We start from the raw sequence: 27,996 nt of genomic DNA on the forward strand, positions 1-27,996 counted from the left end.
GAGGCCACGCTGAGGGGAGCGGCTCAAGGCCCGGCCCGTTGCCATGGCAGAGCGGGGCGTCCTGTAATGGCGGCGGCTGGCAGCTGCGGGCAGCCATGGTGCGGAGTGAGTGTCACACTGCCTTCCCTCCCACCCTCACACCCTGTCCCTCCTTCTTTTTTGCTATAAAGGGTATATCTTCCTCATACAGATTCTTTTCACTGTTTGAGAGATTATGTCTGGCACTAAATATTGCTACATGAAAATTCTGAAGCCAGGTTTCTAGCACCTTTCAGCCCCTGAAACTCTTCTGCTTGCAAGTGCCTACAAAATACGCAGGATTACATATCATCCCAACACAAACGTTTATGAGCATGAATTAGTTATAGCTTTGCTTCAAGCAAGGTTTGTGCTACACTGTTATGGAAGATTCAGCAGTTTTCATATGGATTTTTCTAAAAGTTAGAGGTGGCTTAATTGCGTTTTACAAATTATTTTCACTGTATAGTAGGGTGAGCTGAAGTTTCTTGGCACTTGTCTTTTATAGCAGAATTTCTTTCTGTTGATATTTGTCCCAAGAATCTGTTTATTATGATGGAACAAAAGATTTTAATGATAATATATATATATATATACACACACACACATATATCACATTATATATATATATATATATATGACATTTATATATATATATAAAGTGTTCATAATTCAAGTTGTGGAGATATTTTCCAATGACCTCAACTATTTTTTTCAGTCACTGAAGATCTCGTTAGAAGACGTGCAGAACATAACAACTGTGAAATTTTTTCACTGGAAGAAATCTCTTTACATCAGCAGGAAATAGAAAAATTAGAATACCTTGACAAATGGTGTCGCGATTTGAAAATTCTCTATCTTCAGAATAACCTAATCCCAAAAATTGGTAAGCATTTTCTTGGTATCTTTTTTATTAAGTGGAATTGTGTGCATAGTTAGAAATATATGTATTTCTTTTGTGTTATTCTTCATGGAAATGTAGAGTGAATAACTACAGAAAAGTTCATTTTGACTCTGGTCCTGCAAGGTTTTATTTCCCTTTCACGTTAGCAGACTTCTAAGAAGCTTAGAAATTTGCAGAAGGAATTTAAATGAAAAAGTTAGTATTGAGATACAAGTCACTAGAATGTAAGTGCAGAACACCTTGATTGGTTAAAATCTCATACATGAAGGTGTAACTCAAAGATCCTCTTCTTGTAACAAAGAGACAGTTCAGTGCATACCATGAACTGCAGTACCTGAAAAGTAGCTGTCCTCGTGCTCATTTTTCAATTCAGTTTTTATACATATGGTAGCTTTTGTTAAGATGGAAATAATCTTCATTCAGATACAATCATTGCTTTTGTGCATAAAGACAACTTACAGATAAGTTTGAATGATCTTCCTTCACCACGGGAAGATGCAGTTTCCTTATGATCTATGTTCTGTGCTGTTGTGATACACCTTTAAGTTTGCTAGGTGCATAAAATGATATGGCATGGGGCCTTGGTCTAGAAAAGCATAGAATCTACAGATACCATATAGGTTAAATGGTTCAGTTGGAAGAGACCTTCAAAGTACAACTGCCTGACCTCTCTGGAGCTAATCAAAAGTTAAAGCATATTATTAAGGGCATTATGAAGAATGGAAAGTTAGAAGTGTTCAGGAATGGTATTAACATATTTCTTTGAAGTTCCTTAAGAGGCAGAAAAAACAATCTAGAGTTTTAGGGTGAAATTCTGTGCTTATGATTTGGAGGTAAAGGCTTTAAATCTTCTCAACTCCAAGCTGCCCTGAAGGGTCTTGTCAAGAAATTCCTAAGGAATATCTGTGTTGATAACATCTGCTTTTCTTAGAGTGGACTAATCTCCCAAAGAGAGAAAGATATTTTTAAACTGCTTTATTCTACTCTATCCCATCAAAACTGGTCTAAGAAAAAGTTGGTTTTCTCTCTGGTATTTTTTGCTTAAGGCATAAGACTGTATCTGATTCTTTTGTCAATGTTCATATCTCATAGAAACAGTACTGAATTCAAGACGTAAACCACTGTAAAGTACACAGCATTGTATCCATGCAGAACACACAACAGGTAGACATTGTTTTCAAGCACACTTCAATATATCAAAATATCATAGCTGTATGTTTTGCCTCTGTCAGGATATGTCTCTTCTTTTGAAGGAAATCCTTAAAACTACTCTAAAGATCAGACTGGCCTACTGTTCAGTTAGCAAGCTGCAAGGCATCCATACACATAGAAGGTTAAACCACCAAGCTGTATGAATGAGTCCTGGCTCTTTTCTATAAATGGGAAGAAAACACAAGATAGCATTGTGTTCTACACTGCCTCGCTCATATCATGCATACAGATATTGCAATCATAGAAATACCATAGGGAAAACATACAGTGAAATACGTGGTATGAATCCTTGCTGGGAAATTAATTTCGTCATCTATGAATTGACAAAAAACACCTCTCCAAGATCTTAGTTAGCCAAGTAGTAGAATTTGTGCCTTCAAACTTCTAGGCATTTATGTCTTATCCAGTTACTGAAGCCTCTCTTAGAAAGAAGACATATTTTCGAGCCTGATGTAGTTCACTGGTTTTAGACAGCCAATTTAAGACAAGACAAATTGTACCCTGAATAACCTATTTCTCTGTATCGATTATAGGGGAGCCTAGAGAAGTAGCTCAGCTGTAGCCATGATCTGTATCAGTTAGATGAATTGTCCTCTGCTTGAATTTCCTTGTTTGTCTCTGCAGGGCCTTTATGTACAGCAATTAGTCAGCACTGCTTGTGAATTAGAGTGTGAGGTTAACTTTCTGACTGCACTGGATAGGTTTTCCAGTCAGATCTTCAAAAAACCCGAGATTAAGGAAGTCTGTGTACTGCATCATAAGTTAAAGCATGTATCCCATATCAGAGTTGTGTCTCAGGCCTGTGTGTCACACTTCAAATGGCATTTGCATTTCCTAGTTATTTTGGCATTGGTAAACTTTACTATTCCCCTGTTTCCCTTACACAAAGGAGGAAATGCCAATCTGACAGAAATAAAAAATCAAACATTGTGGTCCTGCTAATTTCAATAGTTTGTGGTGAAAATTACACACTTTAGATCTCAGATATAGAATGCACCTTATGTTGGCTGAGAGCTGCCTGGTATCTTATGTTTGGCCTGTAGAAAGAGAAGTCCTGCAGCTTTAAATAAGTCACTGTATTTATTCCAGTTATATCACAGGGACACTATGGATAAGTTTGTATCATCATATTTAATAAAGAGAAGCTTCACTCATTTATTTCTGTCAAATTGTCTCAAACTATCAGGGAATATTCCTGGATATATCATCTACTATATTTATTCTTGGCTTGAAACAAAATGATGTAGTACCTCCTCTTGTACCTTTATACTACCACACGTTATGTGATTAAAGCAACTTTCTAATCCTTTTCTCCTCTTAGAACAAACATCAAGCTATACTGCACTTCTTCAATGTTTTCCACTCTGAAGAATGATACATTAAATAATGCAGGTGATATTTACGGTTCACATAATGCTCTCCTGCAAAGAAAGCCTATAGAATGCTGTGTAAATATTTATTTTGAATGCAGAAAAGGAAATCTCCCATATATCACTGAAATCTTGTGCAGTGTCAAAAACAGAACACTTTTGATATGATGTGTGATTGTCCCAGGTACAACAAGGTGCTGTAATCCTAATTTCTTCTTGGTTTTCCAGTTCCACTTAGTTGAGGGAGCTGAGCCTCTTTGAAGAAGCATGCAAGGATTTAGGATCTCAACTCTTCTGCGTCTCTGAGCTTAGTTCCTCTGCAAATGGCTTAACCATCATAAGCCATCCCAAGCCATCATAATGGCTAACCCATCATTGTAGGCCAGCCCACTACTGCTTCCTCAATTGATCATGCATATCGGAAGATTCTAGTTGAAAATGACACGACCTAATTTGTTAATCCCTCCACTGCTTTCTAATGTCAGGAATTAAAGCATATCTTTAGTACAGGTTTTCCTAAAAACTTAAGTAGCCACAAAAATTCCAGCAGAAAAGGAAGTTTCTTAGACCACATTTTTACCTGAATTAACTCAAACTCCTTTATAGGCAACACATAAATTGCAGGCTGAGTAACTTTGTATTATATACAATAGTAGTTCCAGGCTTTACTTCAAAACAGAATAAATTCTGCCAACTGTTATATAGCATGGATTTATTCATTACTTAAGTTACTTGTATTAGCCATGTAGACAAAAGACCTTTAAAAAATGAATATATACTAAAGAAACCAATCTTTTCTATATAAGTGAGTGTAAAACTCCAGTTTCATAAAGCTTCATACAGTCCAATCATTCCTGAGTTTCATGATGAATGGAATGTTTCACCATGTATTTTGGCCAGTCCTCTTGCATTATGTACTTGTTGTATAGATTTTTTTTATAAAAAATGTGCTTATAGCCTTCCTTATTTCTCTCTTTATATATATATATATATTAATATATACTTCTCATATAAATCCTGTTTTCATCTTTTTTAAATGTTAAAATATTAATGCCTGATAGTCTCATGTAAATTCATGTTTGTCCTTCCCATTTTTTCTGCTTTTATTGTTTGTATGAAGTTAAGCAAACAAGTAAAATAATAATGCCTTTCCAATGAAGGAAACTGAAGTAATGGGTCTGTGTTTTGTTACAGAAAATGTGGGCAAGTTAAAGAAGCTAGAATATTTAAATCTTGCTTTGAACAATATTGAAAGAATCGAAAATCTGGAAGGTAAGATATTTCAGTGAACTAATTTGCTTTTTCTTATTGAAAAACTTGAGCAGAGGCTTAATGTAAGGAAAAGTGGAGTTACGCCCATCACTAAACATACTACCTTGACAGTCAGAAGGAGCTCCTTTGTGTGCAGTGTTTTGGTATTTCTTTGTATCCAGTGGTTTTTACGGTTGAAGTTTTGTCATTGTTGTTTCTTAAATGCATTTTAACTTGCTCTCCATGCACTCTTTATCAACTGTTGTCAGCTATCACAGTTCCATTCTTTAATACTTTACAAAATAGGAATCAAAATATAACAAATCTATACAGGATTATTATTGCCCCAGTTGTGCCAGGGTAAGTTTAGATTGGATATCAGGAAAAAGTTTACGGAAGGAGTCGTTAAGCACTGGAATAGTCTCCTCAGGGAGGTGGTTGAGTCACCAACCCTGGATGTGTTTAAAAACCGTTTGGATGTGGTGCTCAAGCACATGATTTAGCAAAGGGTTTTTAGTTAGGTTAGTGTGGTTAAGTTAGTGTAGGACTCATTTATCTTTAAGGTCTTTTCCAATCTGAGCTAGCTTATGATTCAGTGATTCTGTGCTTTGTTATGTAGCTTATCTAGAGCAAAGCAATTTATTTTTTTATTATTTTTTTTTAATTTTTATTTTTTTAATACTGTGCTGACTGTAAAAAGCATCTCTCATTATGGTGCAGCAGTCATATTCAGCAATCAAAAGTCTTACAGAAGAATGTTCTGCATTTTACAGAAGTTCCATTGTCTGGAGTATTTTTGTAGAGTTTTTCAGATTTATCTTTTTTTCTGTCTTTACGTAAAATTTTATCTATATTGTCTCTGTTTAATCATTTGGCCTGTCACTATAATTGCTTGTCCAAGGATTTACTATTTCCCATGAGCAAATCCTAAGACTTACAGCCATCCATAAACAGCATTCAATATTATTTGAATCACTTCTGGCTGTTGACTTATTTCCTTTTTCTTTCTTGATTCTGCTTGGTCAAGTTGCACTGTATATAAAATGCACACCTTGGCAAGGGGACAAAAAATACCTCTGCTTTGCTATGCTTTCTTTTGAATCTTATGCATGCTGATTTGAGAGAACGGTTTAAATAAAATCGAAAAATAAACAAATAGTTTCAGAAATATGTACTGCATTACTTATTTGGCAATTTGTTGAGAAATTTACATCTGTTTTCATGCCAGCAAATTTTAAGTTCCTCTAGCAGCCTGCATTATTTATTACTGTGATTTGTCATTTGCTTAGATGCCAGAAAGTTTGGGAGCGAGCGTTGCAAAAAGTGAGGTAGTTTTAATCCCCTAATAAATCATTTTGCATTGTTTATGCTCTTTCAGTTCCATTATGCATAGAATACTTGCCAAGTAGACCTGCAAAGGAAAAGAGGTGATTAAAATGATGAGCATAGAAGTTGAATTTGTTCTTAGCTGAACTTTTTTACTGTTAGGCCAAGGTTATGACTCATGAACAGATTATGATATAAGGAGTAGCCGATAAATTCTGGATCCAGATTTCCCAGACCAATTTGTTAGCAAATTAAGTGTTAATAATTATAATAAATGTTTCTGGCTAACACACCACTTTCTCACCAATTTTTGCAATTTAATCAGTGATAAAATATTCATGACAATAGCTGAGTCCATAAAGTGAAAATGTTCATCTCAACTCGGAGTGGATTTTCAGAAAACATTTTATCAACACTTTGATAATGTTAGTTAAGATTAACATTACACAAAAGTGAAACCCATAAGTTATCCTGCTTTTCTGAAGCAACTGGACACTCTTTAGCCACATGGAGAAGACTTAAGCTGAGGGTGGTACCAGGATGATCAGATTTTTAAAGCTGAATTTTATCTTGTCTGAAAATGAAGCATTCAATAGCTAGTATACAAGTTCAGACCACCAAGTTCTTATAGTCATGAAACCAAGAGTATTTTTTGTATTTTCCATTTTATCAAGATTTTTTTTTTCTTTCTATAAATATTCTAATCTCCTTTGCTTAGCTGTGAGTCAGTCTTCTACTTGTGGCTTGTAAAATATGTATCCTGACAGGATGATGTTATTATACAGAAGGCAAATGCAGGCAGCAGTTTAGTACCCAAGTGCATATACGTGTCTGTATCTTTGTGTGTTTCTGTGTTATGCTCATTTATGTAATGAACAAATTAAATGTTTTTTTGTTTTTATTTTTATTTATTCAAACAGGCTGTGAAGAGCTGAAGAAGCTTGACCTGACAGCAAATTTTGTTGGTGAACTGTCTAGTGTTGAAACCCTAAAATATAACATACATTTGAAGGAACTGTTTCTAGTGGGTAACCCATGCACTGAATTTGAAGGTTACAGACAATTTGTGGTGGCAACACTTCATCAGTTAAAAGTACGATTTTTATTGTTAATTCTATGAACAAATCAATAACCATCTCTGTTGACTCAGCATACTAATCCAAAACAAAATAAATGCCTTTGGTAGGAAAAAATAGGAATCTTTTTCTTGCTGCCTTTCAGGAAAGTCTGTTCTCAAGAATTTTGACTAAACCACAGTTATTTCTTAAAGTCATCTGTCATTTTCACTGGAGATGCTTCAACAAAGTTCCAAATGATAAATACACAGTATAGTTATGGCTTTTTACTCATTTGTTTTTATACAGACAATTTTTTATTTGTTATAAATAATATCATGATTTCAGAGAGTTACTGAGTTGTTGATAGTTTACTGATGTTATATACCGTACCAACAGTGTAAGGCAATAGAAGGGTAGAAGTTGACATGAAAATACACTATATTGCATCTCCTTTAAATAGATACGTTGAGATTGAGGTTCTGTGCAGAGACTAATCTAGTGATTTTCTGTCAATGAAAATGACCCCAACCACACACTCACACTTTACCTTGGACAGGCACAGACACTTACTTAACTTAAAGTAAGTAGATTCATCTCACTTTGTCAGCAGTAAATGAACACATTTAAAGAAATATATTTGTAATAGTTCAATGAGCTGAATCAAAATCAGAAAAAAAATAAAAGAAGGGGCTGATGGGACTCTTCCTACTCCACAATAAGACAAAGTAAAATGTGAGAAGATACAAAAGGCAACTATCAGGCACAAATACTTTTTCAGATCTAAATAGAAATTACTGTTAATTCTTTTTAATGTCCTGTTTCTTAAATACTGCTTTGGAGGTTTTAAATGAATCTTAAATTAACCTGCAGTTTAATGGATTTATTTGATTCAATGTGTTTAAAATTTCTCATGTGTTTATATGGATTTTTCTTCCCTTTTGGAAGTATTTGGATAGTAAAGAAATAGAACGTTCAGAGAGGATTCAAGCACTTCAACACTATCCAGAAGTGAAACAGAAAATCAGAGAACAGGAACAAGCTTACCTTCTCAGAAGAGCCAAAGAGAAAGAAGAGGCTCAAAGTAGGATGCATGAAAGGAAGGAAAGGAAAGAAAAAAAAAAGGAAGCTGAGCTTGGACTTGGAAGGTAACAGTAGGTGGCAACAGTTTTTAAGTAGTCGTCTAATCATCATTCTTCTCTTTCTTCATTAGCAATTTTGCTTTTCCTCCTGAAATACTGGTTGTGTAATTCTACCTGAAGTCTCATGTTTGTCTTAGTACTGATTCTAGTGGGATTCTAGCATTTATCCTCAAGCATTTTATGCCTACAGGAAAAATATAATTAATTATAAATGTCATTAATTAGTGACCTGCAGAAAGCACAGAAGAATTTTTGTATCTCCAAGCTAAATTGTCTGGGTGCCAAAATGGTATAGTTGATAGCTTCTTTCAGGAGGCTGGAAATTGTTATTTAAGGTAATACAATTGTTTCAGAAAAAGCTGTTCATCTTCATCTATAATTTCTTTTGTTGCAGACTTTATTAATACTAAAGAATACTAATACTAAGATACTAAGAATGAACCAAATTTGAAGATTTTTTTGAGGTGTTTAAAAGGTTATGGAAATGTTTACCCCTACACTTCTTCAACCTTATATTAATAAGATTAAGACAGCAGATGGACTTTTCTCTCAGTTTATCTTTCATTGTATTTGACATTCATCTTTAGTCCAATTTTAGCCAATAGAGTCTAATTTCCATGATTCATAGAATCAAGGAATCATAGAATGGCTTGGGTTGGAAGGGACCTCACGTATCATCAAGTTCCAATCCACCTGCCACAGGCAGCTGCTAGGTTAAACACTAGATCAGGTTGCCTGGGGCCCCACCTAAACTGGCCTTGAACTGAAAACTGGCCATGGGGCATTCACATCCTCTCAGGGCAACATGTTCCAGCACCTCACCACTCTCTGTGAGGAAACCTTCCCCTGACATCTAATCTAAATCTTCGCTCCTTTAGTTTAAAACCATTTTTCCTTGTTGTATCACTACCTACCCATGTAAAAATTTGATTTCATTCCTGTTTATAATCTCCCTTTAGATACCAGAAGGCCATAATGAGGTGTCCCTGAAGCCTTCTCTTTTCCAGGCTAAGCAAGACCAGTTTCTTCAGTGTATTGTTATAGGAGAGGTGCTCCAGCCCTCTTATCATTTCCATGGCTCTCCTCTGGATCCTCTGCAAAACCTAAATGTCTTTCTTATGTTGGAGCCCTGGGCACAGGAACAGTGCTCCAGATGGAGCCTCATGGGAGTCGAGTAGAGAGGCAATCATCTTTCTCCTGCTGTTGGCCATCCCTCTTCTGATGCAGCGCAGAATACCGTTGGACTTCCAGGCTGCAAGCGGACGCTGCTGTCTCATGTTAATTTTTTCATCTACCAGGACCCCTACCTACTTCTCAACAGGGCTACTCTCAAGGATTTCTTCTCCCAGACTGTATACACATCCAGGATTACTGTAGCCCAAGCTGTCACAGGTTAACTGAAAATCTACCTGCGTCCGTGACAGGGAGTCCAGCACACCCTCGCACTTAGCTTTGTTAAATCTCATTGGGTTCACAAGGGCCCACCTTTCAAGTTTATCAAGGTGCATCTAGATGGCATCTTTTCCTTCTGCAGCAAACTTGCTGTGGGCGCACTCAACCTCATCATCTATATCACTAATAGAAGATATTTAAGAGTACTGCTCCCAAGACTGCCCCCTGGGGTACACTGCTTCTCACCAGCCTCCACCTGGACTTAAAAACATTGACCACAAATATCTGGCTGTGACCTTCCAGCCAATTCTTTATCTACCAAATAGTCCACCCTTCAAGTCCATATATCCATAATTCAGAGATAAGGGTACGCTGCAAAACCACGTCAGAGGCCTTGCAGAAGTCCAGATAGATGGCATCAGTTGCCTTCCCTTTGTCCACCAAACCTGTTACTCTGTCATGGAAGACTACTAGATTGGTCAGGTGGAACCTTCCCTTGGTGAAGCTGTGCCTTCTGTTTCAGATCACCTGCTCATCCCTCATGTGCCTTAATGTGTCTTCCAGGAGGATGTGCCCCATGATCTTCCCAGGCTATTGAGGTGAACCTCACTGACCTGCAGTTCCCTGGATCCTCCTTCCTCCCTTTCTTATAAATGGGAGTGATGTTTCTCCTTTTTTTCCCTTACTGGGAACTTTGCCTGACAGCCACAACTTTTCAAGTATGATGGAGAGCATTTTGGCATCCACTTCAGCCAGTTCCCTTAGAACCCTGGATGCATGTCCATCATGCCCCATAGATGTGTACAAATTCAGTCTCATGAGACCACCTCAGACTTACTCTGTTCTTACAGTGTGTGGGAGTTTTCTCCCGCAGTTCCCAGCAAGAGTTTCAGGAATATGAGGTTCAGAGTTGTGTGAAATAGGAAAATCCTGACTGCCAGTGAAGACTCAGGCAAAGAACTTAATGAGTATGTCAGTCTTCTCCAAATCTGTTGTAGCCAGTTCTCCTTTGTCATTTATCAGACGATTTATGATCTATTTCACTTATCCCTTCTGACCAATGTACCTATAGAAACTCTTTTTTTCTATAACATCCTTTGACAAGTTCAGTTCCATCTGTGCCTTGGCTTTTCTAATCCCATCTCTGCATGTCAAGACAGCATCTTTGTATTCTTCCCAGGTGACACATCCCTGTTTCCACTGGTTATGCAACTTTGTTCTTACAGATCACAGCTGTATCATAAATTTAGTTTTCACTCTATATAGATAGCTTAGTGATAGGGGAAAAGTGACTTATGTTCAAAAATGGTACTTGAAATGTGTACGTAAAAAGCTGGTATCTTATAAATTTCTTATCATCTACTGCCTGAGGTAGGAAGTATTTAAACATAACAGGGACTGAAGATTTTCTTTCACCTGAAGGTTATAAGGGCATCTGACAGGCCTGCTGATGAAATTAACTTTTGAGCTATCTTTCAGAATTCTCAGATGGCTTGGCAAAATCATAGTATCATTTCTTAGATGAGTCAGTGAAAAGTATTGTGTCAAAATATTTTTATTTTTTATTGCTGCAAGGAGAAGAGCAGAATAAGTTATCCAAATACTTAAAATATTGTTATTGGTAGGAATTTATATTCATGTTGGAGTAATCAACCAGTGCTATTACTTTTCTTTTTTCAAACAACATTCTCTGTGGTTTTGTGTAGCCCAGACTCCCTACAATACAAAGAAAATCATCAGACAGAAGGAGAACAACAGACATGCAGAACTGCCGAAGATGATGAAGAAGACAGAAGATTTTGGGAGGAGCCAACACCATACACTCCAGAATCTAGATTAGAAGCTCACAGATATATTGAAGAAAAAAGGAAAGCTAAAGACAATATAAGGTATAATTTTTTTTTTAATGTATTTTGGGAACAGAAGATGAACAACTTCTTGAAGGCACAAAGATGAAGCTGGCATCTGCCTCACATTGAATACTGTCTCTACCTGTCCAGTTGTGCTTTAAAAATGTGAATAAAATATTCCGGTTGCTTAATTTTTTTTCATTTTCTATTTTTTATCTTACCCTTTATTTTGTTTTCCCTCAAACAGGGATTTTAAATATAATAATTTATCTTTCCAGCTTTTCCAGTGTTTGGATTTCAGAATTTCTACTGTTCTGCCATCTAACTCATGTTTGATATCATGTTCGACAATGAACACTGAGTGTCACACCTAAGAAGTTATTGTGTATGTAAATAAATAATACTACAAAGCATTTGCTCAGTTTTAGATGATGCTTTTAATGTTCAGTTGGACACCTGATATAAATTGTTTAGTTTCTGAGATAAGTTGTATCCTTAAGATCCAGAACCAGGTAACATCTCCTTTCCATTTTGCTATTCAATGTAAAATATGAAAATGTGAAATTATGAACTGTTTTTCTTTCTATTTTGTCTAGAGGGTCAAAAACGAGAGAGAAGCCTCTTCCAAAGCTGGTCACTGCAGAAGGAAAAATTCTGAATGTCAATATGCCTAAGTATGTAAGGAAGCAATGCTGTGAAGAATTTAAAGAGGCTATTTTTACAGTTGATTTAAACCACTATTTTGAGATGTTTGACTGTACAAAAAATAAGAGAAATGACAAATTCTGATAAGTAGTATTGATTTCAAGTGGGGAAAATTACTCTTAAAATTATACTCTGATGCTGGAAAAATAGCTTTCAGTCAGTAAAGTGTTAAAGGTTGTTAATTTATATCTTGATATTTGAAAACTAAAGATTTATTTTTGTGTAGAAAACTCCTTTTCTTCCCTTCTATGGTAAATATCTCTCTCCAACAGCATCTTGCTAATAGTGGAAAAAGTGTGACTAAAATTTGACTGTTGAAGACAGATGTGTATAAGTATCCACTTTAAATGTGGAAATTTATGTGTAAGTACTATTTTTAACAAAATCATTCCGTCTTCAGATGACAGATATAGACCTGGCAGAATTGTGCAGCATATGTAATTCACTTCTATACATGACAACACATCTCTTTTGATACTAAATGAGGTCTCTAGCAATGGAGACTTGAGTCTTCAAAGGCAAATGGATTTCAAGTTCTGTTTTGAAATGAATTTTCTGGAATATGGGCTATGTGTTACCATTGATTTCACTGGAAACTGGAACCAAGCCTTGTTATGTTAACAGAAAACAGAAGACAGAGAATTGCTCCCTTTTAAACAGCTTCCCAAACTACGTTTACAAGATCCTATGATCAGTAAATGGCCTTTGAAGGGAAACATACCTATCTGCTGTTCTCTGAACAAGTTTTTCCAAATTAAGACTGGTTTAACTGCAAAAACAAACAAACAAACATACAAAACCCCAAAGAAAGTACTTTTCATTGGCATGAAGAATGCTTTTTTAATTTTGGAAATTTATAAACCTATGCAAATTTAAGGGATTTGAAATCTTACATTGCAGGGTCAATGCACAATTTTCAATGATCTAGGTAAAATTATAAGTAATAGCAGAAAAGCTTGTATTTATTCAGTCTTGATGGGAATAATCTTGTCATTGTTTTGCTGTACCTTTCTGTAAAAATGTATTGACAGAAAACAAAAAGCATGATTTCCTGGTTCAAAGATGACAAACCTTAAATAATTTAAATCTTATGTTAATAGAAAACATTTAGAATAAAGCTCAAGCTATCTAATTTCAAGAAAAACAGTCATCTAGAGTTAACTGTTAGCAGTCCTCCAAAGTTTTGGTTTTATTGCATAAGTCTTATGTCCAGAACAATATCCAGGCTTATCTGTTGCTGAATGGTTATCAAGAAGAATGGATGTATGCTACTCAGAAAAGAAGACTATTTCTCTTCCTCATTTCTACCTAAGTTTTCACCTCGAAAATTTTACAGTTCTGTTTTTTTTTACCTTTTGTGTTTTAGTGCATTTTCAAGATTTTAGTTGTAGTAAGAGAAGGAAACGTGAATGGGGAAAGAAAAAAAAAAAAAAAAAAAGTTGTTTATACTGTTTTCAGTTTTCTTTTCAAAAGTATGCATAAACTAAAAGTTCCTTAAGCTTTCTTCCAATTAGTCTGTGTCACAGTAGAGGAAAGAGTTTAAAAGCATATTTGCATTTTTATTGTTAAGAGATTACAGACTGTTAACAGTTTAGCATTTTTTTTATTAGATGAGCCCAAAGTATCTGAGGATTCTGATGTCACTTTCAGTGTTTCATCAGAGTTCGTAGCTGTAGACTAGATCTCCTTATAGTAAAAGTGCAGGAGTTGTTTTAAATGTATCACTGGTGAGATTTGTTTATAAATTGTAGAGGTTAGCCAGCAGATCAAAAACACACAGTACAATCTACTGTCTGTTTTTTAACAAATATGACAAAGCTTGTAGAATCAAGGATATTATGCAATATATATTTTTTTTTCTTTACAAATGCACATGCAGATATTTATGCTACAGGTAACTTGCATGAAAAAAAACCAAACCATGCAATTATTATTTTTATTAACAAAGCATGAAGCTAGAATTACTGGGTTTCAGGCTGTTCATGCTTTTCATGAACTGTTTTTCTATGAAGATATCTATAAAAAAGACATTTTGCCAGCAGATGTCTCTCTTTCTGCACTGACGAACTGATCTTATCTTTAACCTTCAGCCCAAGTTTTGTTTCTTGGGGGTCAGGTTGGGAGAACAGAAAGTGAATGTAAGAGTGACTTTAGCTCAAATGTCAGTATGTCAATAATTTTACTACATGTGAGGAAAATTTGAAACCATTTCTAAAATAATCATGTCACATGATCACTATTATGTCACATGATCACTATCGCTATCATGTCACATGATTATTTTGGGGTGTTTTTATTTACCTGAAATTGCTAGTAGTTGAATTTGAAGTTGGTTCATAATGTTTGCTTATTCAACCCAGTTGATTCTGATGGTGTGTCTTATCATTACTATTAGGCTTCATTTCTCTTTGAAAGATGATGAAGAAAACAATCAGTTCATCTTGGATCTTGCTGTTTACAGGTCAGACATTATGTATTTTTCCACTCCATTTTTGACATTTGCAAGTTCTAATACGCAGAATTCCCAATGTACTCTTTTTTGTAATAGGAATTTCAATAGGAAAACAAATAATACAGGGAGTCATAGAATCAATCTTGAAGCCTCTGTCAAAGAACTGGAAGTGTATAACTCAAAGACCCTTCAGATTGATTGAATGAGCACTGTGTCTTAATTGTCTTTTTTTTTTTTTTTTAATTTACATCTTTTGCAGTCTACAGACAAGTTTCCTCCACACTTGTCCCTTTATAACTATGTAAAATCCTTTCCATTCATTCACTGGCAGAATAAAATTGTAGGAAATAGGATTTTTTGACCATTTTCTGGCCCTAGAAGGTCTCCGGTACAGTTCACGTCCTTCTAGTTAAATTTTTCTTGGAACAAGGTAGGATAGCCTTGTCCATAGTGCTTATTGGAAATAGTCCATGGTTTATGCTATTTCCTAAACTATGACGGAACATTCTCTGGAAGAAATTTGGCTGAAACTGACCAAAATATGGGAAGGAAACCTTATAACTCTATTGTAGTATATACTACTAAATATTTTAGTGCAATAATATGGTGGATATTGTGTAGTAGTCTGACCTTTTCTGTAAGAAATGAAAACTAAAAAGTTTGAAAATTTCACCTTAGAAGTAACATTATAAGTGAAGTGAATTAAAAATTTGCCAGCCAGCAATAGTAGAAAAATACTTCCACAATTTTAATTATCAAGTAAGCAAATGTTCATGTTAATGTAAAGCAGTAAATCAGTAGAAAAACACACAAACACACAAACTTCTCACTTTCCACAAAGACCTTGAAGTACTGGAGTTCTACAATATATGTACTAAAAGACTGATATTGTGTACTTGGCAGAATTTAGACACTGTTTTATCTGATGTTTTGTGAACACATAGGAAAATTCATATTTTTCTTCCAAAAACCATTCCACTAAATCCAAGTAATATTTTATTTATCTAAAATTGAATTTTGTAGTTTCCAAACTGTCAAGTTATTACTAAAGAGTTAAATAATCTGAAATGCTTATTTACTGATTAGTATTGTAAAATTTATTAATTTATATATATTTCATTTTGAAGACATCTGGACACTTCTCTGCTTGATATTGATGTCCAGCCAACCCACATACGAGTAGTGGTGAAAGGAAAGGTTAGTTTTTTCTTATTAAATTCATGCCAGATCAATGCTTAGTATTTATGATAATCATTCAGTGTACTTTGTAGCTGACTTACAGTAATTATCAGTTTGTGTGCACATATGTAGAAAAACCATTCTTTCATACTTGCATTATTTTGAACCATGTATAAACTGTGGAAATCCTAACCAGAAGAGGTGCAAATGCTGAAATGAAATTCCATTCTCACTTTCTCTCCTTCTCACTTTTTATTTCCATTATAGTGTACCATAAATCACTTACGAGAGCTTATTAGTTGCCCTAGGCTATTATTTAGCACTTTCACAATCTGGAATTCATAGCTGACAGAAACAAATGGATGTGTATTCCTTTGAAAGAGTGTTTAAAATGTCATTTTACTTTTCTCCCTCCTCAGTGGTTGTATTTTTATCATAAGTTTTTGAAAAATTTGAAACATTTATATTGTAAAAAAAAAGTCCATATTTATGACTTTACCAACTGCATAAATAAAATTTCAGAATTAATTTAAATCTAAAATAGTCTAGATAAGCTTTCTCATCTGATTGCTAATGCAAGTCAAGCATCATTTTATAACATTTTTTATTTATAACATTTCAGAAATGACAGCAATTCAGGAATATAAATATAGCTATTCTTGTTAGTAAAAGCTGTTTAGCATGTTAATCATGTATTAAGATTAGTAATACTATATTTAAAGTCAGAGGATTTAGACATACACTGCTGTAAAAATCAAAGAATGTGACAGTTATTCATATGTGTGTGTCCTATCCAAGTTAAAAAAAAAAAAAAAAAGAAAAAGGTTATTTTAGTATTATAAACTTCAACTGTGTCTTCTCACAGGTATTCCAACTTGTGCTCCCTGAGGAAGTAAGGCCAGATAGCAGCTCTGCTAAAAGATCACAAACAACTGGTCATTTAGTTGTCAGCATGCCAAAGGTATGTAAAATAATCTGGTGAGGAATCGCAGAAAGGTATTTAAATATTGTGAGTACATTGGGAATGTTTCTGAGTTAAAGGTAATAACTAGCTAGCTAACATTATTCAGAATATATTTTGCAAGCAAGGAGCATTCCAGAATGACAATTTAATCATAGGGCCAAAAAGTATTATTTAGGATTCCCTTAAAGAACTCTTAAAGAAATTAAGTATTAATAGAACTTTTTCCAGCATTTGCAACATATACAGCTTCTTATATATGAAAATATCTTCCAAAATCTGTCATGTCTAAATGAAGCCATGATGAAGAAGCATTTTTAAAAGAACTGAAAAAAAGAAGCCTATGTGAGATAATAAAACCAAATGAATTTTTAAAAATTTGTATGGCCCACATATGTATGGAAATTACATTTTTTGTGATACAAATCTTTCTCAAGTGCTTTCTATCCATACAAATCATATGAATATGAAAATAATGTATTCTAAGTAATATAATGAATAATATTTGGGAGTAACTGTAAGGCCAAAACAATTTTTCTTTCAGAGCTTTATGTTTGAAGTTATCAACAATATTTGATAGCACTAAGTTTTTATTGTAAACTTGATGTTAATTCATTATTTCAGGATGAGCGGAAAGACAGTTCATGCAACTCCTTTTCACTTTGTGATGAGAACAAACCTAATGACAATATTGCGCTACATTTAACATTTCTGTTCCTGATAAATTATTATTTTCAAAATAAAATTCTTTGTTACTAGCTAAAAGACTGAGCGCATTCCATTGGTAACTGAATTTTTTAAAATACTGTTAAAATAAAAGTAGACTTAAACAGAAGGACTTTTTCAACACTGTCCAGAAAAGATCTTTAACAAAAGCTAACTGAAATCAGTGTTTTTTTCTTGCTTTAGTGAGTTTCTGAGTAGGTTGCTAAACATTTCACTGCATGTCATTCATCATATTTTCCCAGCCCTTAAAATGAAAAATAAACTATCTCTACTTGCCTCTCTGATGGATTTGCTATCCCATAGATGTTATAGACAGAAAATTTTACATAAAGCAGAAGGAAGAAAATCATTTTCACCTTATTTTCTGGAAATGCTTTTCTTAAATGTACTAATTTTCTTGTACAGCAAGCCAGTGCAGAATGGGTGTCAGAAATTTCCAAGGCATTGTCTACAACCAGTTTTTGGATGGTTGTCGAGACAAAGGCGAAGGATTCAACATTCAATGAATTGTTATAGTGACACTATTCAAGTGTGATATTTATCCTGATCTTAAGTGTCTGTACACATTTTGTATGGGCAAGGAGTTGATAAATGTACATTGTACATGCTTTGTTTTCTGGGAAAAATATTTGTGATGTGAAGGTGTTTAACCTTTGAACCTCTATGCTCAGTGACATCATTGAAAATTATGCAGGAAAGATAAAAAGAGGGAGTTTCTTGTTTAACTTCAACAAAAATTGACACATTGAATCACCAATTTTGTAAAAAGCCATCAGTGGCTTATACCAATGTTGTGTTAATTACTGTTAGTGAAACAACAACAAAAATCAGTGTTGTTAGCAAACATTTTTTTTTATTTGGGGTTTGATACATTCCATATCATGTTTCAGGTTTTAAAACCTGGCTTTCCTTATGTTAATAAATCAAAGGGAAAACTTTGATTTTTTGTTTAACCCTTCATTGTATAAGCAATAGCAAATGAATTCTGACAGCTTTTGATAGTGTAGGCATTCAGAAGCATTCAGAAACTTAAATGTCGTTGAAAATTAGTTACCTTAATATGAAAACAGAAGGATATATATCACGCACGTCAGTGTAAGAATTATCTGATGAAATTTCATAACATTCTCAGCTCGGTGTAGAAAATGTAGTAATATTTCTTTGCCATCCAGTGCATTTGGAGACATACAGCTGTGGAACCCTACAAATCATTTCTTCCTTCAGAATAAATGTGTTTCAGATGAACTCTATTACTTAATGGAATTCACATTGCAGGAGAAGAAAGTCACTGTCGGAAAAGCAAATTGTAGGCTGAAAAGATGACTCAGCTTAAAAATATTGTTTTCATAAATTCCTTCTCTTTTCTCAAATATATGCCAGATTCTGTTTAGCACATCCATTTTTAGAGTTATCTGCTAATGTTCTTAAAAGACCTCTCTTTTCTGGTTTCTAAACATTCTAAATATTAACAGTTTCATAGCATTACTTCCAGTAAGCTTCACTATATTCACTTAGACTTTCTTCTTGTGTATCACAGATTTCAATTTCCAGTCATTTAACTTTCTCCTGAGCCCAAAGTCTTATATTCAGCCAATGTTTAACCTCTGTCAGCTCTGTTTTCCATATTAGTTAGGCTCATTTCTTGACTTCTCTGAGAGATCAACATGTGATCGCTGTCCTGGTGAATCACATAGCATAGTTGTATATGGTTTCAAAACAAAAAGAAATGAGACAATATCACCTAATTTTCTTCTTGAAGAGAGGTAGGAGGACATCTTTTGAGCAAAAGAGCTTTTGAGTAAAAAATTCGATGATCTAGTACACAAATTCTAACTCTTAACTGACAAACCCTTGAACAAATTTTATCCTGTCGTGGAAGCCTTTCCTGTTGATTGCAGGACCAGTGATTTTCCTAGCTTTCCTTGACAATATGTTCAGTGGGTGAAGTAAGGAACATTACAGTGTCAGGGTGATCAAAGGAATACACATTAGGTTCCCCTGTGAAGGACAGTTCAAAGAAAAAGGCTTTCCTTCACCAGCGTATATACAGAATCAGAAGGGATCAGCCTCTTGGCAATGCGTTTCAGAAATGAATTATAGAAGCTACAGAATTATAAATCTGTCTTACTTCTTACACAATTTGGAGCAAAGACTTTTTAAGAGATCTGGAACAGAATACTTTCAAGTTTGTTTTACTACAAAATACTACAAAAAATGATCTATTTATTTTAGTTCTTTTATAGTTACGTTCCTGTTCTCCTCCTTACTTTCAATTGCTAAGGAATCCCTCTCCTATGATGCTGTTATGAAAGGAAAGAGATATGTTTTCACCATGAGAAATGAAATAGGTTCCTTCCAAAAAATGGTGATGGATATGTTTTCTTTAAGAAAGGGAATTCACTTAGGCTTTAATCTTGAAATTCCATTTTAGTAAAGTTGCTGAAAGACTTCCAGAATGCAGCAGATGCTTTAATAAAAATGTCTGAACTAACATAGACATTAAGACTCAAATACAAGCAGAAGAGACATCAAGAAAAAGCTCATTAGCTACACAGAAAATCAATGTCCATTATTACCATGGTACTAAACAAGACAACATATACTTAATATATACATGAATATATTTAAACATTTAGAAACATGTATACTCAAATATGTATTTGAATATGTTTCCATTGAAATCATTTGGTTAAGTGGCCTTATACATGATTCATCCTGAGTGAAGAGTTTTAAAAGCTAACAGAAAGACAAAATGTCACAAGAGAAAATTTATTCATATCTTCTTACTATTTCAATATTTGACAGATAATTTGAATGCCTTTGAGTGTAAATATCAACTTTTGTGGGACTTATTTTTCCTATCTATCTTTACTTTAGGTTAAAGAAATAATCCTGGCTAAACGAAAATTATCAACTTCAGTCAGACCTTCTGACAGCAACACAGTGCAGAAAAGTACAAGGTAATTCCTTTTCTTCTTTCCCATTAGTTTTAATGCTTGCACATTAGTTATTTAATTGCCAAAGTTTTGTTTCTTATTATCTTATTCTTAAAAGTATGAAAATATTGATTAGCATGGATTACAACTGTGTATAAAAACCTAAGACTAATGGCCTGTCTGGTGCTGTTTATAAAATGGTCTGCTCCAATAGCAGAGCCAAAAAGCACTTATTTTGTTCCATCAACCCATTCAAGTTATTGAAATTGTGCACACTAAAACTGTACCACCTACTGGGAGTTGTTTTTGCAGATCTTCTTGCTGAGTAGCCTCTCAAATTCACTTAAAAAAATGGTTTTGAATCTTTCTCGTGAAGGCATTTGCTCACTGACAGCATATACAGGTTAAGCTACTGCACTTTGTTTTCCTGGGTTGCATTAAAATGATCATTGCCAGCAGGTCAAAAGAGATTCTCCTCCCCCTCTCCTCTGTCCTGGTAAAGCCACATCTGGACATGTACTGTGTCCAGTTCTGAGCTCCTCAGTTCAAGAAAGACGGAGATTTCCTAGAGAGAGTCCAACTAACACATCAGTCTGCTTCAGCAGCAGTGGCTGCTATTCATAGTAAGGTCCCAAAGGGTTCATCAGAGACTTCTGATGAAATTTTCCTCCTCCTGTACTGCATCCTTGAAAACAGTTGTTCACACGTGTGTACTTCCAAAAAGGGATGATATGAATAAGGCGTGACTGTGAAGTGATAAAATGTTTTTCTCTGGTAAAATTGGGCTTGTAAAAGTAAAGGGACATGGTCAGATTTTTGAGTTGAATGTCTGGATTCTGTTTGGCCAATGAATGAAACTGTATACAATTATTTGCCATAAGTTAATCACTGTACCCTCCCTGTGCCCTGGTTGCAGTTCAGATGGTGTTAATAGCACATCTACATTTGGCTGTTGCTGAGCAATGAGTGTGCTTCCAGGGTTGGGCCAGGTGGATTGGTACAGTACAGCTGCAGTGCCAGCCTCGTGTGGCCCATTGGGCATGGGCTGGATGTGCCTGGACTGGATGATCTCCAGAGGTCCCTTCCAGCCCCTGTGATTCTGTAGTTATGCAACTTAGGTCCATTCTATTACATGTGCCATTACTCCAGCTCTTAAACTCCTTCAGACAGTAGGCAGTGACTGCTGGAAGCAAGCAAAAATCACTATGATTTTTTCTCTTACCATGTGTTAAAAGCCATTAGAGCAGATAGACACAGAGGTTCATGGCCACATGGCCTTACCAAATACAGACACTTTGATATACTTTAATATATGTTCCTTTTCCTCTTGATGTAGGCAACAGTATTCATACCATTGTGAGATATGGTAACTGCAAAGTTTGTTAAGCAGCTTATTTGAATCAGAATTGTTATATTTCCTTGTTTGGTTTTGTCGTAATACATGTTGCTAGAAAGGCTAAGCAGTCAGTAAAGATTAGCATCATCTGTATTTAGGATGCTGGCCAAATGGCACTGCAAGTGTCTCTCATGTCATTCTTCCTGCTTTTTATTTCTTAATTTTAACACAAATTGTTTGTGTCTTCTTTTCTTGACTGGCCTGCCTAGTGAAAAGACAATGACTGCAAGAATTTGTTGACATTCCAAATGAGACACAACCACTGTGCCCTTTCCTTAAGCAGCAGTGATTACAACAGTTCATCTTCTTAATTACTGAGTATTTCAATTATTTCTTAAAAGATCCAGGCCAAATGATGGGTATTTGGTACACAAAAGCAATGGCTGTATCAGAAGCAGAAGCTACAGCCTTTAGCTGTATTAATATATTTATTAATATACTTATAGTACTGTATTAATATACTTATTAAAAGTAATCAGTTAAAAGAAATGTATTAACTCTTCTCTATGAGAAAATTAGATCTTCCTTCTTTAGGTACATGATCTCTCTTCCAAACATCAGAAAAGCTGGAAACTAGTGGGTTAGTAATATATATTTTCTTAGAACTTAGTGTACCTTTAGTTTTGCCTACAAAGGAAGTGGCTGAAGACTAATAATGAAGCAGGCCCCCTTTCCAGCCAAGTGGTGAACTGAAGGTACTCTATGGCAAAGGGCAAGGAGTTGTTAGATTTCAGTCCAGTATTCAGTATTAATTGTTAGAATATTTACTGAAGATTTTGGAGGAAAAAAAATAATGTGATTTTTATTGTTAAAATATTGCAGGAATACAAATCACAAGAAGAGAATTAGGAAGGAGGCATTTTGAATTACACTCTTACTAAAAATACTAGGTTTTGACCTGTTAATTTGAAAAATTGCTGACTAGCCAGATGTTAAAAACTTGCTGAATTGTTGTCTCTTAGATTACAGAAGAATATTTATTGCAGTGATTACAGTTGACAGCTACAGATGTCTTAGCTAAATTCTGTCAGACATAATCTGCTAAACTGTAATGAAGTGCTTTAAATTTCTTTTCTCGTTAGCTTCATTATATGATGATTCTCCTTACTTCTGCCACATTCTGTGACTGTATACAAAACTGTATTTCAAACTTTCAAAGTGATAAGATACTTTAGCAGGAATTTGGTTTCTTGATTTATTATACTTACAGAACATTCACTAATAAAGCAGTTGCATCTGTCGGGCTTCACTGCTACTGGCGTCAGAATTCATTCATGAGAAACAGAAGCTTAAATTGCCATTGTTACATAGGTAAAATTTATACACAGGTGGGAACTGACTTTTCTAAAGTTATACCAGAAATTTAGGAGTAACAGTTTCATAAACATAATGACTCTTTTCCTATACATTCAGCTTTAGACTGTTCCTCCTGTATCATACTGGAAAAGAAAAGAAAAAAAAAAAAAAATGGAAAATGTCTCTAAATGTTAATATACACTGCTGCTGTTTGACCTGGCAGGCAGCTCAGCACCTCTCAGCCACTCAGTCACTCCCAAGAGGGAGAGAGAACTGGAAAGAAAATGGAATTCGTGGGTTAGGATAAATCTATTTGCTAAGATAGAAACAGAAAATGAAAACAAAAAGTGCCTTCTAATTTGAATCCTTGAAAGAATCTTTGCTAAGTGTGGGACTGCTCCTTTCCACATATTTAAGGGCTGAGGGTCTCTCCCAGCGCACCTCTGCAGTTTGCAGAAAGAGGTGTGACAAGTTGGAAAGGACAGAATTTAATGTTGCAGAGAGGAATACCATAGAACAAAACGATTAATTTCCAAACTGGAAAGGTGAAGTATGATGAGGCCAGAAGTTTCATAAAGCTGCAGACAATCTGATCTGAAGGAACTGCAAGCAGATTTATGCAGTTTTTCAAAACTCAAATTCACTTTCATTTCTGCTCTTAAACCATGAATGAACATGTTAATGAAAAGACGGGTTTCCAGTGTAAGCTTCCCTGGTATTTAAACAGGACTCAGCTTTGACTAACAAATTTAGCAGTACTTTTTATTTTTCTGGGATAATTAAGATGTAAAAATATGACTTAAGATGGATTTGTATGTTGAACATACTGGAGCGTGTTTGATATCTGATATCATGAAATGACTATGAAAACAAAGGTAAGGGACCAAAAAATGAAGCTGAAACTTGGATGCTGGTATTGACTCTCCAGAACTGTTGGTCATACTTTGTAAATATCATTGGAAATGCTAATGCAAGAAAGGAAACTTTCAATCAAATGTATTTTCTTGATCATGAGTTAGAGAAATCTTTGGCAATACAAACTTCTATTGAAATTCAGAAGTTGAAACCAGAAAATGTAACTGTCAAATCATTAAAATATCAAATACTGGAATTAAGAATGGTGTGAACAAAAGTGTAAATTATAAAAAACCCCATCAAATTATCAGACTTGAGCTCTGTCACACACCAGATTGATCAGCAGGCTGCTGTAGTTATGCAAAATTGAAGGACTGACTGTCATTTCTTTATTGTGAAATCTTTTTCTTTTTTAAAGCATCTTTCAACTAAATAAAGATAGCAATAACCTTTCTAGTGGAAAGAAATTTCAGAATAAAATAAAATAAAAGCACTTAATTCAATATTATTTATTTTGCACGATGATCTAATCTGTAGATCATCATTCTTGCCTGAGCAGAGACCACTCAACAGCAAACAGCAGTGCCTAAAATTGAAATCATTTGCAAACACCGAGGATTCTAGATGTAGTGCAGTTGGTCCTCCAAGAAATGTTATTGTCTTCATCACTATTTTACTAATGCTTATGGAAAAGTATTAGCAACAAGAATATTTTTTACTCTCCTCGGTAGAAAATCTTTGGACTCTTTCTTCCAAACTTTCTCAGATAGGCATGACATCATCAGTAGTCATACTGCTTTTTGCATAGATGCACAATGAGAAGAGTGTATTTCCAGGAGACGTACAATGGCTGTTCTGAAATTAATGCTTCCTATTTTATTATGTTGGCCCACGACATCAGAGGCAGATGTTGGTGGTATGGTATTAGAGGCTGAATCATCCCAGCAATATTCTGTTATATTTTGATACCATGCGACAGATGGCAGCAGAGGGGCAGGCTGACAAAATAGCAACTGACATGGAAGGGCGTATGAAACAAAGATGTGAAACTGAATTCTTTCATGCAGAAAAAATAGCACCAACGTTGACATTTGCTGAATGTTTATGGAGACCAAACAGTGGATGTGAGCAGGGTGAGGCGGTGGGTGGTGCATTTCAGCAGTGGCAACAGTGACACAAGAAACAAACCGTGTTCTGGATGTCTATGGAGATATTTACCAGTGCAGCATGGAGGCACTTGTTCATGGCTGATGAAAATGCACAGCTAATGGTGGTGACTATGTGGAAAAACAGTATTTTATAGCTGAGAGTTTGCTCTATCAAATAGTGTTATTGTGCTCTTTCTATCTGTTTTAGTTTCCATGGAAACAAATAGAAGACAGTAATTTTGGGGTGACTTGTATATGTGTCATAGATGCATTGACTTCAGCTTAATTAAGTCTTGCTCTTGTCTAGACATTTATTTCATGATAGCTGAGGGAGCACCATGAGCTGTACTAAATAAGTACAGGATATCAGATATGTGATGATTTTCAGCCTTTCCTAGTATCCTTGCTAAAAGATAATCTTAGATAACATTTGCTAATTAAATTTTGAGAATGACTGGTGACTAGCTTGTTGGTGTGGACTGTTGCTTATGATACAGGTGATTAGTTTTTGGTGTACTGAAGTTTATTCATTTACAAAGCAATGAATGATTCAAAATCCATAGTGTCGATTGTATTTTCATGAATTGCAATTTGTACAATTTTAGAACAAATGTAAATTACCACTATTAACTAAAATACATCAAATCAAGGTAAATGTTTTCTACCATGTGACTGAATATTTTTAACACTTATGCTCTTTTACTTTTTCCCGAGAAGCTTAAAATTAGTGACTTGTCATTAGTGATTATATTAACATTCCAGACAGGGTGTATTCTTCCTGGAATCCCCTAGTGGCTACTTATATAATCCCTCAAGGTGACAGCACTTTTCACAAATCACAGAGGAAACAGAAATGTTTCTTAACTCTAAGGAACGAACATTTTCTGGAACGCTACAACAGAATGAATCCACTTTTACATCATTAAACTGTTTAGTACGATTAAAAATCTAGCCTTATAAATGGAAGAACATTCAGAGTAAGGAAACAGCAGTTTTCTTGAATTTTTCCTCATGATACATTTTCTCAGTGGCTTTTGTTTTCATCACTTGTGGGAAATAGTTATCCTGATTATTTCTTGCTCAGCAAAAGAAGCAAATAATTCGCTTAGAACAATAAATTCTAGTGGCATAAGGCTGAAAGAGCTGACTACTGCCTCTTCTGTTAGTCATGTTTTCCTTTGCCCTAACCTAGGTGAAAAAACCTGCCTCTTCGTTCCTCCATAACTTGGGCAGGGAGACTAATGAAGAGAGACTATGAGCTGGGAGACTAACGAAGAAGCATAGGCAGCCTTTGGAGGCTTCTTCACAAAACTTTCTCTTTTTAAAAACTAAAGATGGTTTATTTTGAATTAAAAATCTTTTTATGTATTTTATTTACATATTTTCATTGCCTATTTTGTCATCAAAGCAATGCACCCTTTCATCCAGTAACTTTGCTACATTTTCTTTTGTTCTAGTCCTAATAAGCCTTTCTGATCTCCTGGGTAAACAAGGTGTTTTCTCATGTCTTGTAGAGTAATGCAGTATCTTTTGTAATGTTTAGCTTGTTACTTTGACCCAAAGTAGTTCTTTGTATAATAGTAAAATCAGTACAAAGATAAACAAACCGTGATGGAATTTTCAGAAATTGCATCATTGTACAATGAAATTCCCATTTTGCCTTTATATTTCTTTCTTTTTTTTTTTTTTTTTTTTGCTGTAAACAGTTGCAAATAACTTGAAAACAGACTATAATTCTTCTGTTTAAACATTTTAGCTCCTCTGTCAGAAAATACACAAACAACAAAAAAGAACTGCTTTAAATGCTGCAAGACAAAGTATATTTCAAAGCTTTGATCACCATGTGATGTTGCTGTAACTGTAATAGTAGTTGAATCCGGAGATTCTTTTATACTTCTAGCCTTTCTTATGCTATCTCTTTTTCATAATACAAACATTGCTAGTATTTACATTAAGAAAACCTATGAATTAGCTGATATAAGTGCGTATATTAATTACATTTTCTGTCTAAATAAAGGACTATTTCTCCTTTATCTCCAAAGATAAATCTGTCATCTTATAATTAATAATAACCTTGTATGTTAACAATGAACAAAAGGATGAAGGAGCAATTATGCTTGTAAAATCCTGTCTTACATCAGAAGCCAATCACTTATAATATGACACCAGCAATCTTCATGTCCTGATATTAGGCAAATTATAGATGCCATAAAAATAACTGTCAGTGTTTATAGAGATTCTGTTGTAAAAATTAGTGAGGATTTAGTTGTACTTTTGTAGTACTCATTGTTTACACTGAGCTTTTGCAGTGAACATTTTTTGAGTAGTAAGGACTCCTAATCCTCATTTAGTTGGGCTCAATAATGACACTCACTCTGAAGTCAATGAGTTTATAGCAGATATTCAAAACAGTTCTGTTATATTTGACACTGAAATAAAGTTGTTGCTTTTTTTTTTTCTCAATTATTTCCCTCTTGTTTCAGAAACAGACAAGTTGAGAAATTAGAAGTGGATCCTAGTAAATATTCATTCCCAGATGTGACAAAGATAATCCCAGAAAAGGAACGAATTGGACAAGGACCTATTCAGCTACAACCGGAAAGGATTACTGAGACAAAGAAAAGTAATTTTGATTTTGAAAATAACGATGAAGTGCCTCCCTTAATTTGAAACGTTCTTTATTAGTCTTTGTTTGTAGTCTGTATACCTGAGTTTTCATGATCCTATATGTAGAGTAAGTATTATCTAGCTGAAATTGGAAATGTCATTACAGTTCTTAACATAAACTGTTATGCCTCTGTATTCTGGTGTATTTTCTGTAA

At 34.7% G+C, this 27,996-nt stretch overlaps 1 protein-coding gene across 2 annotated transcripts; it reads left to right on the top strand.

Moving 5' to 3' along the window:
- Positions 1-48: 48 nt before the first annotated feature.
- DNAAF11 (dynein axonemal assembly factor 11) lies at positions 49-27,976 on the top strand. Of its 2 annotated transcripts, none has more exons than XM_015856370.3 (12): positions 49-105; positions 737-904; positions 4,699-4,776; positions 7,002-7,174; positions 8,085-8,284; positions 11,377-11,559; positions 12,117-12,194; positions 14,621-14,686; positions 15,805-15,874; positions 16,722-16,817; positions 20,421-20,503; positions 27,658-27,976. In XM_015856370.3, exons 1-12 carry the CDS (start codon positions 96-98, stop codon positions 27,842-27,844), a joined length of 1,392 nt encoding a protein of 463 aa, XP_015711856.1. In that variant the 5' UTR covers positions 49-95; the 3' UTR covers positions 27,845-27,976. The 2 variants fall into 2 exon arrangements, with proteins under 2 accessions (XP_015711856.1, XP_085393089.1); XM_085536963.1 differs by having other exon boundaries at positions 49-98.
- The last annotated feature ends 20 nt before the right edge of the window (positions 27,977-27,996 follow it).

The sequence above is a fragment of the Coturnix japonica genome, chromosome 2 (genome assembly GCF_054131305.1).
Source record: "Coturnix japonica strain WE chromosome 2, WE-NBRP24, whole genome shotgun sequence".
Taxonomy (NCBI): Eukaryota; Metazoa; Chordata; class Aves; order Galliformes; family Phasianidae; genus Coturnix; species Coturnix japonica.